Source organism: Dermacentor andersoni, chromosome 8 (assembly GCF_023375885.2).
Source record: "Dermacentor andersoni chromosome 8, qqDerAnde1_hic_scaffold, whole genome shotgun sequence".
Lineage (NCBI taxonomy): Eukaryota > Metazoa > Arthropoda > Arachnida > Ixodida > Ixodidae > Dermacentor > Dermacentor andersoni.
Genome location: NC_092821.1, coordinates 152,575,497 through 152,592,246, shown reverse-complemented (window position 1 = coordinate 152,592,246; position 16,750 = coordinate 152,575,497). Strand labels below are relative to the sequence as shown.

The following is a 16,750-nucleotide window of genomic DNA, read 5'->3' as shown; positions in this document are numbered from 1 at the left end:
TAGAGTTCAATCGTCTTCATAGTAGTCTTCAAGTCTTCAATCGAAATAGCCGCGACGGTGTGCTACTGTCGCCAGCGTGTCCAGCTGGTGTATTCGGTGCTGCGTGGGGGGTTGTGGCTTGCGATGTCAGGAACGCGTAAGCTTGTAAATTATCGTAGGTAATTTTTAAATACTCATTTTTCCCCAAAGTACTTGCAAGTTTAGAGCGCTTCGTTAGTAGCTTCAAGCCGAAACAGTCATGGCAGGCGACTCGGCGGATGCATCGGACAGTATTTCACCTTTGGTGAGTTTCTTTATGTCGTGATATTTCTCCATTTTCTGCGCGTGTAAGGACAGCTTGTTTACTCGTTCTTGGTCAGTTTTCTTGTTCACCTTTACTGAATGTGCTTGTCGCTGTCACTTGCGTAGACTTGTCGATGCTGAAAACTCTCTTCGAGTTCAACCCGCGTGACTTTGGTTTTGCGTGCGCACATTGATAGCGAAAATGACGTATTACATGCGAGGCGGTTTCTAGCTCGTGATGAGCAGCTTGGCAGCGTTCTTTTTTTTTTTATTTGTTCCCTGACTGCTACTGCTTAAATGCGCTGAACAGGTGTTGATTGCTGCGGCTACGTGTTATTTCTCAGCTTCGCCTGTGCGTTTAGCGTTGCCCAGTGCGAAGTAGTGTTCACTACACACATCGTCTGTTTTTTTCTCACTCTCGAAACTTCCTCCTGCATCGCTTCATCACAATAATTCAAGCGGTGCCACAGAAGTACAGCGTGTCATAGCTAAATAGAGTAATAGCGCTTGAGACAAGCGAAAAGAACAAGTTTATTCCTTCCGTGTATTTTGTCCCATGCGTTGTTACTCTATTTAGCTGTCAACTATGTTTCCTAAAGTAGTGTCGTGCACTTAGAACCATAAATTTTGGCTTGGTTCAGGCACAGAAGGTAACTTCCGTTTAAATATCATCGGTGCCGTGTTCGGCATGTTGGATAATTTATAAAAAGAAAATGTACTGCCAAAACTGGGGGACTAGCCTGCATGCGTCATACTACTGAATGTGCATCTCAAAATGTGTCGTTAAAATAATTTGGCGTGGCTGCCCAGTTTGTGCTGCAGTCGCGTGTCGCTAAACTTTGGAAGTGCCATGTCACTTTGTAATGACTGCTATCTTTGGCAACCAGTAGGAGGTCGTTATCTCCTCCTGGTGTTCTCCTCTTAGCCAGAACCTACTGTGCGAATAGTCGGAACACATAGGTGGAAGAAGTGGAGTTGTCTACTTCAGAAAACCTCCAATCTTATCTTTCTTTCTTTCCTTTCTTTTTTTTTTTTTTTTGTACGTACACTTGTAACTGGTAGTGTGAGAGGCAGAGGTTACACTCTCAGAAACTTCCTGCAGTTAACTGTCCATTCCTTGGGCCGTACGTTGGTCAACATCTTTTGTCCATAAGCATTAGTGTCTGATAAATGGCAGGCATCAACCCTTTTATCGCCATATCTCTCTGTCCGCTCTCGGTAACTGTAAACCCATATCCCACCCAATCAATGTGTCTAGCTGCAATATATATTTTCTTTTTGATGTGACCATTTGTTCTTGAATGCTGTATTTTGTAGTTTAAAGTGCATTCACTCATCAAAAATGAGAAACGAAGAAATGAGAAAGCACTAGGCTTGCCGCAATTTATTCTGTCTAAATATTCCCGGGGGTGATTACACGCAACTTGCTGTGACGGAAGAATGCAACTGTATCGCTGGAGCCCTCTGCATGAGAACCCTTTGTCAGTGCGGGTTCTGCAGTGCGAAACGCCATCCCTAAAGCAACTGCAAGTCGCTGTTGTCCTACGTATCATGTTTTGTCTAGTACCTGAATGAGACTCATTGTCATGCCTTTATCTGTGGTGGAAAGCAGAACCTGACCATTGTGCAAAAGACATGTTAAAGATAAACTAAAACGGTGGTCAGAACCAAAGGCTGGAACACTACTGCTGTTAAGTGTCTGCTCATTGTACTTTGTATTTTTTCTTGTGGACTGAATCGGTAGTTTATAATTTGCGTCCGCATGTTTCCTTCAACTTGTGTAATTCTTCAGAAGCATCAGCATCTTCTAGTGTACTCAGGGCTACTAAAATGAAATGAATCCTTTTTCTCGATCCTATTCCTTTCTAATCATCCACCGTTCCGTCAGCAGATCCCGCCGATAACGTTGGTGGAGCATTGCTCAGACCACTGATGGAGCACGAAAAGGAATAGGATTGGAATAGAATTATTGCAGTATCCCAGCCTAGGATATTGTACTTGGGCCTCTGCATTTCTTGCTTCACATTGGTGACCTGTCCTGCTCTGTGCCTAAAAAAGAAAATTGCCTTTACCACAACCTAAACTGCCGAACCATTCTTTTCAATAAAGTTTATTTTCTTCTTCTTTACACTAATGACTGTGCTCTCTAAACACAGTCATGATGCTCAATGATCAAAAGTCTCAACAATCACTTCAAGCTGTTGCACGTGGTGTGAGCTCAAGCAAGTGATCGTTAGCTTTTATTCATTAAATTTTTTTATTCATTAATTTTAAAGCAGATGGTAGCGAGTTCCATTATAGAAAGCGCTGAAATGTCGTGTGCAGTGCTATTGAACGAGATTCCTGTGTGGCCATGTATTCATTGCACGTTGGAAATGTGGGTGGCAGTTAGTGTGACTCTGCCTTGTTGGAAGACGCAATGAGCATCCAGACTATTTGTGTCAGTTAATATTGTCACACTGGTAGTCCTCACAGGGGCTGTACAGTGTTTCCAGTCTCATGAGCAATTCACCAAGTAGTCAGAGTAGTCGTTGACTTTGATTCAAGAACCTGAGCATGAGATTCCTGTGATTGATTAGTTGTGATTGCTTTGTGAGCGAGTTGTACAGTATGGTTGCTTTCAAAAGGCAGTCTGGTACAAAACAGAACTGGGCAAATCAGTAAGATGCATAACTTTCAGTAGTGCTGTTTCAAATCATTTCACTTGTATCTTAGTAAAAAATGCAGGGGAAATGGTATAGCACTTTGGAGTAGACCAAGGCAGCAGTATCAGTTCTGACAGCACACACAGAGTTTGAAGCTAGGGCCACATGTTGTCATACTTTGTTTGTCCTTGCTCTTACAGTGCTACTCAGATTGTCACTCTGAAGTAGACCAAGGCTTGTTGTTGTGCATCATAGCTATTGTTCCTTGAATCCTCTTTGTCTTGAAGCTCTATCAACTGTGCAATGAATTTTGGGCCAATTTTGAAGCTTGTGGAGCCAGGTAATGGCAACTTTGTCTTGTGGGTGCAAGTCTTGTGCACAGTTGGCTCTAGGCATTGGTGTGCCATCACTTTGCTGATTAATGGTTGTTATTATGGATGCCTTTTGCATTTGTTCAGCCACCATACACTCAGGTTAGTGCAGTGACCAGCAGTAACTTGAAGATTGGGCTTCCTACAGTTGTTAGCGTTAGGTTTTCCTTTTAAGTGCAGCAGACTTTATTGAAGTAAGTTCTGTTGGGGCCAAGTGAAATTATTTCTCCATTCCCATATACTTGTACAGTAGATCCCAAGTTCATCCTTGCCCTTACGGAAGGCGCAGTCAAGGACAGCAGAGAATTACATGATGTGGTGAGATTAAGGCACAACACTGAGCTGGTTGTAGATAACTGGGAGTCTTGGAGTGGATAGTAGGCTGATGCTGACAAAGGTTGAGTCTGACAGAATGCTTTCAGTGCTGAACATCTTGCAAGTTCTTGTGGTTTGCAGGTTGAAAGAACATTGTTTGTAGCTGCACTGTTAGAATGTCATGGTGGCAGAACCTTACATGAATGTTGCAAGGTTGTGATGGTGTCTCTGGGTCCTAATTCCTCGAATTTGCTTCTTTTTGGTCTGTGGTTCTTGTGCTCTCTTCCAGGTGGGACTGGTGTACATATTCAACCTGATTGTCGGCACAGGGGCACTCACAATGCCTGCAGCTTTCAAAGATGCTGGCTGGCTCCTCAGTCTCATCATTGTTGTTGTGCTTGCATTTATGAGGTAAGTCAATTGACTCGGTGTTCAACCAGTTGATTCTGCCAGTACTTCTCCATGAGGCCTAATAATCCACACACACACAAAAAGGGGGGGGGGGGGGGTTGGAACCTTGAAAGAGAGCTGAAGACAACGCAATAAGTGGCAGAAAGGAAAGTGGGGTACTCAATGTTAAAAACAAAACCTTTAGTTCTTTCCATCCATCTTTAACCCCACAAAGCCTGAACACCATTCCACATCAAGGAAATTAGAATAATTTGTTCACCTTTATGTCTGGCCATGTTCATCCAAAAACAATTAAGTGCTAGGTGAGTAAAATTAGCATATCAATTACTTAATTAGTAATTGGCTTGCTGAAATATCCACAACTGAAAGCTCTCGCCAGTGTATAAAAAGTGATACTTTGGGCTTTGCATTTGCGGTAAATTTCCATTACGTAAATTTAAATCTTGAACTATGCAAGTGTGTAGCAGCAATAATGCATTGGGCTTTGTCAGTTAAATACTCATTGTATTCTCACTAGGCAACAAGCTTTTATTGCATTTAAAGCAGTCAACTTCTAGTGACTGTTGGAAGCACACTTTTATTTTGCTCTTTAACAGTCTAGTTGAGCAAATGTTCAAAAAAATGGTGACCTCATGTTTACAACACTTCGCAGTGCAAACAGATCTGAAAATTGTTATGTACAGGTTTCTGGAGCTCATTTGTTCAACAGCAGGGGTTTATAGAAGTTTTCTTTTTCAGCACAATGAAATTGGGATTTTTTGGCCTCTTAAGGGTGCTTTGGTGGGGCTTAGTTGGTGCGGCCTGACTATTGCGTATGGTTGCACTGTCAAGGTGGCATACGTGGGGACACTGTGCATTCCCTGTTCACTTCATGTGTTTATGTCAACGTTCATATTTGTTTTGTCTATGTCCTCGTATGTGCCGCCTTAGCAGTGTAACCATGTACCATACCGTCGTGCCTTCTAGTGTTATTTGCCCTTTAATTTCACCCTACCCCAAAATAGCCTTGACGGGGAAAAAAAATTATATACGTGACGCAAGCAGGAGGTTGCAGACGGAGACAAATATGGTTTACTGAACACTGCCTTTATTCTTTGTCTTTTTTCTTTACCACTAGTGCGCCTTACTGTCCTTACGCATTGTTGCACACACTGCAGCCTAATGTTCATACAGGAGTCGTGTGGCTTGAAAGTGCGTAGTGGCCTGTGCATTCGAGACGAGCGGTGGAATCCATCAGAAGCTTAGTACTGCCTGAAGATGCATGGGAAGCAGGTGTTACACATTATGCAGAAGTGTAGTCAGCTTCTAGTTCCTTAACTAAAAGATTTTATTGAATTCTTCTTTAGGAACCTCGGCTTGGATGAGCAAGTTGTGCGACGAGATTGTTTTCATGGCAAACGTCTTCAGCTACTTGTTTTTTTTGTTATTGTTTTCCGCGAATGAAGGGATGCACGGTCACATGGTCACAACTGTGGACCCAGAAATTCCAATTTTTTTCAATTTTATAGGATTTATCAGAAAACTCAGAACCCTAGTTGTGTACTATTCCATAATGAATCCTTGCAATGGTATCTAGTGCAGAATACTATTTTGCTTAGAATGTGGTGGGCACCTTGTTCTCATGACATTAAGGAAGCCATGTGATATCTGCTAATTCACATTTGTCATTAATGCAAATTGGTGTTATGCTTGTGAGTTCACGTACATCATCATGATACTTAACAGCCGCTACCGTGCTGTTCTTTGTCAGCTTTTCAAAAAGCCATCCAGGACAGGACTGCCTGCATGATAGATGAAAGAATGTACTGACAACACAGCACTATCATATGTGCCACTTCTTTCTTTCTTTTACGCTGTACATCCAATATGGTTTACAAGTACCTGCTTTACTAATTCTTCAAAAAATATTGCTGAGCAATATTGTGGGCTCCCTTCCGTGTGTAGTGGAATAACATTTAGCTTGCATGTTCGTGGCAGGATTCCCTACACATTGGAAAAATTTTCTTAAAACCATGTTCAAAATGTGTTGCAGTGCCCCTTTATGTAGACACCAAAACACATTGTGTTGTCCTTTGGTGTTCCTTTAAGTGCATGCTTGTACTAGCATTTTTATCCTGGTGCATTGCATTCCTGCTCTTCTTGGTCCTGGTGCCTACTCTGGCAGCTACTTGACGACGACATTTGTGATTGAGGCCATGGCTTCAGCCAATGCACTTGTTCACTGGAAGACGCTGCAGCACTACAAGCGTGTGGTTGATGAGGAGGAGAGCACCATCACGCAGGCCAAGCAGGAGGACATGGTGGTGAGTGACCTGTTTGCACAGTTGTTGCAGTATCAATACACCGCTTTCAGCACAGAGTAGGAATCTCTGGCGAAATTGTGCAGTGTTGTAAATGTACCAAAGGTTAGATCCTCTCTCCTACCAGCTGCGATATGAGCTGATGCAGTTAAACCACAATGTAACAAGCACATAATAAATTATTGATACAATGAAGTAATTATGTAATTAACTACTAATACTGGGTAATAATGTATTTTGGTGTCAGGTGCAACTTCGTTATAAGGTTTGATTGCATAATGTAGCAGCTTCTAGTCTGATTTTATTTTTATCATGAACTACTCTGAACCAGCCAGAGATGCCTTTTGAATATGAATAGAAGTTTTGCATTATTTTGGCCATGGCTGTGATGCCTTGTCACTGCTGTATGCAGACTTGCGTAAACATGTACCGCTATAAACTGTGCTCCCTCTTCGCATTATTTTTTTTTTCTTGATTCTTTCCTTTGTGTGGCATTATTTGGTTGTTCCCGTACTGCAGCACTGTTGCAGAGCTTTCTCCATGCCCTCCCCCTTTCTGCTTGTTGAGCTTCAGCTTTATGCTTGCATACTGGCTTGTTGCAGTTTAATTGCACAAGCACATCATTCACCTTCTCCTGCTTTGGCTTTAAGACTTTCAGAGGCTGGACTGGTTGCTGCATCGTTGTTTGAGTCATGTGTATTGTGAAACACACATGAAAGTACGATCAGTGTGAGTGATTGATTCCTGGGCATATACCACACCTTAACTTTCATCTTAGCTTCAGTGCAGTGTTTGTTATAGAAGCAAATTATCGTTAAGCATGTCCCAATATGTGTGACGTATTCTGCAGATATAGACTATTCAATGCATTGTACAAGCTACGTATACCCGCCGTGGTTGCTTAGTGGCTTTGGTGTTGCACTACTAAGCACGAGGTTGCGGGAACCCGAATCTCGGCCACGGCAGCTGCATTTCGATGGTGACGAAATGCGAAAACACCCGTCTACTTATATTCAGGTGCACGTCAAAGATCCCCAGGTGGTCCAAATTTGTGGAGTCCCCCTTACGGCATGCCTCATAATCAGATCGTGGTTTTGGCACTACAATCCCATAGTTTGGTTTTCTTGCTTTAGTGTTAAGAAAGTAACTTCTGCAGCAGATTGCTGTTGGGGCAGTTAACGTATCTTGCCACCAAAGTGTTATGATATAGTACCACTATCAACAGTTGGGTGGGGGCACTATTGGCCAGCTTTAGTAAAAGTACTTTTACCATTTCTTTCCTTCTTTTTTTTTTCATGTGAAGACAAATTACCGAAAAGTCGGTGCCACTTGCATGGCGGTGAAATTTAAAGCAAGACTTTAGGTTTAAGTGAAAATTCACTTAACCCCTTTTAGGCGCTGTGTACACAATTATTCCCTCCAAGATAACCCATGAAAAGTAAAGGCACTGATGAAAATATTAATATTTAAGGCAGGTTGGCTACATCTTGAAACAATTACTCGACCTGTGCTGCAAGTGTGAATATGTATATAGCGTTTCGGTAAAACAAGTTGAAAGGGGAGTGTTTGCTCTCTTTGTCAGTATATCATCACAAAGCGGGTCCCCTTTTTTCAAGTGGCTTGATACGTGCTTTCCAGGTATGCTATTATAGGCATGAAATCGTTGATGTTCTCATATGCGATGTTCCTGTAGAGTTCTCGCACGGAGTCCATATTCTGTAAACATAACAAAACTCATTCAAGAATCTAAAATTCTTAGTCTTTTCCGCAGCTATACACTTTTTGTGATTTTGAAGATGCAAGAAGTGGGGTGAACCTAATTGTCAAGACATAATCAATTGGCAACTGAAGGGGTTAACTAGAGCATGTGTAGAATATTGCTATGAAATTACTAAGCATTTATCAATTACTTTATTGTTATTATGAGCATTGCAAACACTTATACATTGAGGCACTTAAAAGGCATATAAAAGGGTGCACTTATCGAGGCTTGTACTTTAAACGTGACATTGTTGCAAATTTCACGATGGACCTGCCGTGGTGGTTCATTGGCTATGGCTGCCGAGAATGAGGTTTGATTCCTACATTTGGATGGAAGTGGAAACATATGTGTACTTCGATTTAGGTGGGCATTAAAAAAAAATGAGGTAGTTGAAATTAATTTGTAGCCTCTCTTGTTGGCCCGTGAGATGCTTTGGAATGTTGGGCCCATCATTTAGAATTACACAATAATTCAGCTGAGTGCTTCTAGGTTAAAGACTTAAGCCATCCCTTGTGCTTACCTTATCTTTCTTAACTTCATGAAAAAGTTCATACACATGGAAGCTGCCTCGTGCTGAGGATCTTCAAGTGAAACTTTCTTTAATAGGGAGTAATGTGTAGGTGGCTACAGGATTTTGAACAACTTTGTTAAAGTTTTACTAGAGTGAAAAACAAGACATACCTATATTGATTATCATCCCTTACATGATGGTCTCGGCAGCCACACTAATGCCCGCTGCGCTGTCTGCAATGCTCCTGGCTTTCTTTTTCTTCCAGTACTGTGCCTTGGGGTGCTCTAAGTGCCTGAAGTGCAGCGCGTGGCCTACCGTGCAACTCGTAGGTCGCTCAGCGGCCATGAAGGCCAAACTATCAAAGCGAAACTATCTGGCCATTCAGATCGAAAGGGTAACTGTGTGAGTAGTGAGCGCATGGATGTCACTATTGGCTACGGACACTGTATCTGGTGGCGGACGACAGCCAACTTCCCCGTTGCTACACTTTGGGTCTTGGAGGCTTGGCGACTGTGTATACATATGTTGGCACCATACATGTCGTGCTGTCGAGATACGTGCCTTGAGCCTGTTTTGTGATGTCACATTCATTTTCTGCTCCTTTATTGCTTTCTTCCCCACTTCTATTTTGTTTCTTGCTGTGGGATTTCTGCTACGGAATGCTTTATCTGTGTGTTAAGTCTGCTTGTACACCTATGCTGTAGTTTCCATTGCTGTGCGCTGGCTCATGTGCTTTTAATGTGGCACCCATGTTAAGATTAAAGGAATTGGAGTGGGGCATGTCCTGTAATACAGTATAATCTTGTTAATTCAAACTCGAAAGGGACTGCAAATTTATTCAGAACCGGAGTTCAAACTAAGGAGAGCCCATTCAAATATAGCCTTCAATCAAGAGTGCAAAACCAAAATCTTCACTGGGCTCGTATTGAAAAAGGCCTCATATTTCCTTCATGAGCGTGTGATGCCATGTGCCGGAGTAGCCTAGGTTACGTGTATAGTCCTAGTGTGATAAGCTCGTGCATACTGTTTGGTGTGGGTGCGAGAGAAGATATGCAAGGGTGAGCCGAGAAGGATGGTGGCTTGATGCGTGTCATTCTCCCTCCTGCCCTATATTGGAGATGGTGTGGTCAAGCGCACGCTAGCAGGGTAGAGTGGGTAAGCGTGCAGAAACGTGTTGAAGTGCGCACTGAGAACCTCTTCCCTGTGCCTTTTAAGCCAGTTGGGAAAAGAGGGTGCACGTCCCTCTGCTGGCTCTGTTTCACTGTCGGCTCCCCAAGTGTCTTTTGTCGTCATTTTTACTTGCGAGTGTGCAGCGCAAACTTTAAACGTGGACGAGACAAGTGACAAGGACAAGCATTCAAGATTATGAATCTCCAACTTGCCCAATCAGCCGCCCTGCTAGCGACATATCAAACCTTCTTCTTTGGCTCGAGTTTGTCCAAAAGTTGTTTCATAGGCATGCCAAATTTTTTTGTGGAAATAACCCTTGCACCCTTTTTGGAGTTTGAATTCATGGGAGTTTTTCTCTATTCAAGTACATAGGACTTTGCTTGGACCATTCGAATTATTCGATTTAAGTTAAAACTATCGGGATCTCACTGTATTGAGAACAAATAACAAGTGGTCTGTTAGAGTGACACAGTAGGTGTCAAGGTAAATGAAACAATTATAAAGGATTAGTTAAAGTGACCTGATTATGAAATCTGCTTTTATAACTGTTGAGGGGAATTAGCGGTGAGAGAGATGCATGGGACACAATGTGTGTGGCTGACACGGGACTGCAGCAGCTGGTGGTCTCTTCTACGGAAGCAGGCAGAGGATGATGCTTATTTTTTATAACAGCTGTCTGAACATAACCGCTTAATCGCTCAGTTTGCTTGTGTAATCAGACATCTACACTTTAATCGAGCAAGAAATGCCAGCAGCACCTGGTGAAGTCATTGCTACCAAGCGTCAGTCAGTGGCAGTGTTCGGAGCACATTCCTGCTGTGCTTCTAGCATTACCGGTGCTGGCATTGCCCACTGTATTGTCTAGTAATTGTCAGTGCCATGTTTGTATTTTATATCAATGCCATTGCAACATAAAACACTGAAGGTGGAACACTTGTACATAAAGAGCTTTTAAGAGCACATGCAGAATTTGCATATAAAGGGCTTTCTTTCTTTCTGTTTTTGTTTTTGAAGCATAATCATTATTGTGAACGTTTATTCTAGTTAACTGCAGAGGAGTAGAGATAGAACGGGGTTGGGGGTAGAAGACTTGCCCAGTGCATGGTGTGCTGTGGAAGCTCGGAGTCTGAACTCCTTCTTTATTTGTCTGCTGGCTTGTTTATCTTAGAGTTGCACCTTATTTCTTTCTTTCCCTTTCTCGGTTTGCCTCGCAGAACGAACTCAGGACGGATGACATCATCTCCAAGTGTGTAGATGAGGATGAACGAGTGCCTCTTCTCTTAAGCAGTTGAGTCAATGTTTTACTTTTTATGCCTGCTCTTAGGCTACTTGTTACAATGTTAGGTTACGATACAATATTACGAATGTGTGGCTGTTGGCACCTGTCCTCCTGGATTAGAGGGTTGCAAAACTTATCACTTGTAGATGGATTATGGTGGCAAGTTCGGAGCCCAGGTTACTGCATCAAACATTTTTCACCTGTTTTCAGATGCAGCAGAGCGAATGGCAGAGTCCTCACACGTCAACTATTTTGCCATCACTGAACGCTTCGAGCTGGTGCGAATCTTTTTCATTTTCCTCACCAATTTTTATTCAAGTGGTGCTCAGTTCGTTTACAAGCTCTTTTCTGTGCACAGGGCAAGATGGCGTCCCTCTTTTTCAGCAAAGGTGAAGTCTCATCATGTCTCTGCTTGTGCAGTATTCTTCAAAAGCTTCAAAGCCACTCCACAAAAGACAGGATCTGTTGCCAGGCCATTTTAGTATACCTCGTACTCCGAGCCTCAAGGCATTGAGGAGCACTGGTCCCCTGTTCGCTGGGGCTTTGAAGAAACGAAAGCCTCTTCAAGGGCCCCCAGTAAATTACCTATGAAAAGGTTTTGTCAAGTAGCTTCGAAGCTTTTATTGAAGGTTGTCTTCATTAGGTAGCGGATGATAGAAAGTCTTCCTATGCTCGCTGTTGCAGAGCATGTTTTGTTAATGCAATGTTGGAGCAATGTCTCATTTAAATCAATCGAGATAGTATCTAATTTCCAAAATTAAGAACATCTTGCAAAAATATTTATGCTGAAAGTTTATTGCAGCTGTTCCAATCTGGTTCAATACTATGCAGCAATGTGTACAGCAAGCAGCTTCCTCTTGTTTGTGTGTTAACAGCATAACCAATGTATTGATAAATGAAAGAAGCGCTCAGCTTTGTAAGCACTTGTTTCCCTTTTTCTTTGGTCATTAGCTTTGTGTTTGCTCGTGAGTGCTCAAGTTGGGAACATTCTCTGCTTTTCTGCACATTTTCCTGCATTGTCTGTTGCTTGAGTAGATGTTCCCATAGTGCAATTAAAAGACACACAAGCACACACATTGCACTAACTTCCAACAATGTCTTACTATTGAAAACCAAGTTTTACTCAAGATGCATTACCGACAAGCCCACAATGCGACCCTCATTGTCTGTTGCATCGTGTGATTGTACTAACTTGCTGAGCAACTTGCTGAGCTTTGTGTTCTGAAGTGCCCTTGCTGTCCTTCTCAAAGAGCTTGTATTACTTTCATTTCACATCGCTTCTCTTTGGCAGTGGGTGTGAATCTCTTCTACATCTGCATAGCTGTGTACCTGTATGGAGACCTGGCCATATACGGTGCGGCTATTTCAAAGTCTGTTCGTGACGTAGCATGGTAAGCTGCTCTTGTAGTGTTTTCTGAACTCGTCGGCTTCAGAAGCTTACCTGCATTCACTTTGCACCATTTAGTGATATAATGCATTAATCAAGCGCAGACATTAAAAATTCGTTGTTGTTTTTCTCTATTCTCTAGAATAATGCAAGTGTCATTGGTAATTGCATCACAATGCAAAATTAAAGTGTATTCCAGTGTACAGGAAGACGGTTGAGCACAGAAGTGAAAGTATCGCCTAGTCTTTTAGCCTTTTCTTACGAGGCAGTGAGTTAAGAGAAGAAAAAAAAAGCATGCAGAACAGTTATTTTACACATCATCAATTATTAAGAGGTGTATAGAAATTCCTATTTCAGGACTGATTACAGCTTAGTTCTGACTCAAAGGCCTTGACAATAATCTTCTTACAAATATAAGTTGAGTGAAAATGCTGTCTCAAGCACATTATTTCACTGAAATTGATATTTTCAAGCTGCACATTGGTTTGAATCCTAATTAGGTGTTTACCTTTATAGTGGATCAAACTGTACACATGCATGAACCTTACATAAATGATGGACAGACTTCTAAATCATAATCCTATTGGAATCCTTATAATATAATCTCTTCAGCATAAATAGACTGTAGAGCATATTTAGTGCTAGCGAACAAGGACAGAAGGGCGACGACAGCACAAATTTCTTTTATCCTTGTTCGCTGGTGTTAAATATCTTTTCCATGTCAGTTTACCAACACACCCAACAAATGGCAAGACTGTAGAGGTAGCTGCAAAACATTCTGTTCAAGACCAAATGTTTGTATGTCAAAAAGGTGTTTTTCTGTTCGAGAGCGATTGCAATTTGTATTCAGGGCCTCTTGGTGTTAACAGAAACCTTTATCTCGGGGACTCCTATCTAATCACATGGGAAAGCAGAAATTGTTTCCTCGGCAACCATTGCACCGGACGTGAGGTTGTTAGATTTAAAAGGAAAAGCTCAAATGTAGTGACCGTCAAAAGTGCATTTTTGTTTTAGGCCATCAATGTTTTAATAAGGATTCTTGAAAACTGCAATATTGAGAAAAATGAAGCTATGAAGTTTACAATTCTGTAGCTCAGCAATGAAGCATGACAAAGATTCTGTAAGCTGCATTTAATAATGCATCTAAAGTAGACAAAATTGATATATTACACACTCCCGTGAAATATATTACTTATTTGTGACTAGGACTTTTGCAAGACCATTGCAAACAGAGTAATAAATTAATGTGAGCTGTAAATTAATGTACCAAATTTGTCTGCTTTAGATAATTTAACAAATGCAGTTTACAGAACTGCAATATGTTTTTTGGTGCAGAGCTACGAATTTGTAAACTTGGTTTTCTTTTTTTTTTTTTTTTTTCAAGCTTATCAATTTGGGGCAATTTTAAAAATTCAGAACCTCAATCAAAATTCCACTTACGGTATTCACTAGAATTTTACTTTCTCAAACGGGCCCTGAACCACTTTTTATCGAAGGGAAAAAAGGCATTAAAAGGGAAAATAGGCTATTTCAGAAATACTTTGCCGCAAGAAGTACTTGAATGCATTCAGCGGAAGCGGAGTTACAGGCAACCAAACACAGCCTCCGCTGTTCTCCCATTCCTTCTTCACTGCCTTGCACTGCAAAGGCTACGGCGCAGTAGGGCGTGCCCACAACGCTCTGCCTTCTAAATGTCACTGTGGCGCGCATTTCAAATATCATTTTGGATGTTAACATAGATGCCACGACTTCCGCCTTTGGTGCTTACGACATGCTAAACGTAAGCCAAACGCGGTGGTTGTTAGCAAGCCACAGTTCGCTTGGCCAGTGGACTCGCGGCGGCACCCCGCGGTGGGGCCGCAGTATCTACGTCACGTAGCCAACCGCAGCTTGATGTCAGCTGTCGGGCAATAGCAGCCATCTAAAGCCTGTTTCTTAAAGCATGCAAGCAATTTTGGGCCAGAAATGGTGTGCGAGCAAGCCTCCTTTCCCAATGCCAGTTTTCCGAGCGGCGCACGCCGCTGCGATCCCGATCAAAACATTTGGAAAAGTTCGTTAGTGGCAAGAGTGGCAACCAATGAAGGGGCGCCTTGAGCAGTGACATTAAGATCACATGGCAGGGGCATGGCCGAAGCGGGCGCGGCGCGGGGAACCGGGGACCCTACCAGGGAATTCGCCCACTTGAGCAGGCTATGCCTGCTGCCAGTTTGAAATGTCTCACGCGGTCTTCATCGAGCTGTTCATCTTTCAAGTTGTGCTATGTCCACTTGTTTGGAATGCTTAAATGAAGGGTTTTCGCAACAAAGTTAAGAGGAGGCTTTTTTGAGAAGACGTTGTGGACTGAAGCGGAAGGGACTCGTCACCGCAAGTGACGCATACGTCCATAAAATAAATTTCGCCGTCACTCGAATCAGCCATGGCCGTTGGGGCCTCAGAGTTGCCATTTGTTTCCGTTGTTTTCGAGTTCCATTCTTTGCAAGGTTTACAAGCACGAAAGTGGAGCACCAACTCATTATACCAATCAAACCCCACAGCTCAAGCGTGCCAAAACATGGAAATGCGGAGCAAGGCGCAGCTCTTGAAGACCACTGAAACCCGCGGCTCACGGGCAATTTTCGCAAGCAACACTGTGCATTAAAGTGGCATGCGTCGTGCAGAAACAAAGTGTGTGAAACGCAGCTACGTCTGCATGCAGCGGCGCCGCTCAGCCACTGCGACCACCACCGCGCCGTCACTTACATGTAAAGCAAGCTTAGGGGAATGACGAAATAAAGCGTCCGATGACAAAATAAAGCACCCAGAAGAAAGTGAGGACAGGGCCTTCTGTTGAAAAGAGAGCGTGTGAGAGAAAGGTAACTTTGCAATCCGCTTGCAAGCTCCACACGCCGCATACAACAACAAAAGTTGGCTGAGATGTTCACAGCAGCGTGTGCGACCCACGGACTATGTTATTTCACCAAGCCCGAGCGGTGGTTCAGGGCCCCTTCAAATGCAACAAATATCATTAAAATTGGTCCACTACTTGTTTTTCTACTTTTTTTTTTGCATTTCTGCATTTTACATGTATTTGAATAGGCGGCATTGGGCCCTAGCTAAAGCTTCCTCTTAACTCGGTGAAATTGAGCATTTTTGGTACCCAGGGAGATGGGGGGGTCATCATGTAAAATTTTGCTGGAATAAATGGCTGTGTCTTACTGCATAAGCTAGATTATAATTCAAAGGTAGATTTTTGTTTATGCATTGTGTTCTGCCTAACTATATTGTTCGCGAGGTCCTGTTGCACAGAAGATTGTATTGGTTATTGCATGTTTCTTTAATGCCTCTTCATTATAAAGGTACCCTAACAAATGTCGTGCTCTACACTGGGCTGAGTAACATCAATAGTGTTTTTCGAGAACTTTCGCACAAGTTTGGTGCTTGCATTCACTGAAGTGAAATGCTAGTTAATGAAATTGTTTTTCTGTCCTTGTCGTAGCCAACTACCAGCGACTTCTATAGAAAACTTAACCACTCCGACCAACATCTCAAACGAAACTCATCCAAATGACCTGCCATGCTGGAAAAGCTCCACCATCACACGTGGAAATGCTTACAGGATATTTTTGGTAGGAATTTCCCTCCTCTTTATGACTAGTCTTTTCTGCTGTGTAAGGCTGGGGTTGGGAATTTTGTCTTTGTGTGAGCGAAAATATTGTCACACACTGAACTCTAGCAGAGGGCTAGTTTGCAAATACAGACCTAGCAGAATGTTAATGCTCTTGACCTGTTGTCATTGTCATTTTGTGGTACTCCTTGAATTTAAGCCGTGTGGTATGCATTACAGTTGATAAGTGGCTGTTGCAGTCCTTTGCTAAGCTTAAAGGGCCCCTCACCAGGCCCCATAGCAAATTTTGGTTATATGCTGGAAGTGTCCTCTAGGGAGCGTTCTGCCGCTGAAATTTTTCAGTTCAGCTCATTAATAGCGAAGATAGAAATATTTCAGTGCTGCGAACCCATGATTTCAGGAGGTGAGCTCCACTGCATTGCAAGACACTCTCTCCACTCGCCCCGTCTAGCCTCCGCAAGCAAAAATTCCTTCCCCGCGTTCGCCCATACCGGACCTCAAGGATTGCATGACGCATATGTCATGGGCCCCGACTTCATTCTTTCTCCTCTCTTTTCCTTTTCTCTCTCTCTCTTTTTTTTCCAGTGTTGTGTTTTTTTGTTGACGGCGTTGCGAGCGAGCTGTGGTGATTGTCTTGCAGTGCTGCGCCCAGCGAGATTTCGCGAGTTTAGTGCAGCGCACGATCTTGCACGCTGTGCTCAAGGACACGGGAG

At 42.7% G+C, this 16,750-nt stretch overlaps 1 protein-coding gene across 3 annotated transcripts in view; it reads left to right on the top strand.

Annotated features, from left to right (window-relative positions):
• The first annotated feature begins 59 nt into the window (after positions 1-59).
• The window catches only part of LOC126525906 (transmembrane protein 104), a 32,734-nt gene continuing 16,043 nt past the window's right edge, over positions 60-16,750 (top strand). For 2 of the 3 annotated variants that reach the window (XM_055067704.2, XM_050173876.3), the window contains exons 1-8: positions 60-283; positions 3,903-4,024; positions 6,189-6,327; positions 10,982-11,054; positions 11,257-11,324; positions 11,405-11,435; positions 12,338-12,437; positions 15,909-16,038. In XM_055067704.2, the coding sequence (XP_054923679.1) occupies positions 239-283; positions 3,903-4,024; positions 6,189-6,327; positions 10,982-11,054; positions 11,257-11,324; positions 11,405-11,435; positions 12,338-12,437; positions 15,909-16,038 (708 nt within the window). In that variant the 5' untranslated portion in view covers positions 60-238. Of the gene's footprint in view, positions 284-3,902; positions 4,025-6,188; positions 6,328-8,846; positions 8,998-10,981; positions 11,055-11,256; positions 11,325-11,404; positions 11,436-12,337; positions 12,438-15,908; positions 16,039-16,750 lie in introns of those variants that run through there. The other variant, XM_055067703.2, reaches the window with a different exon arrangement.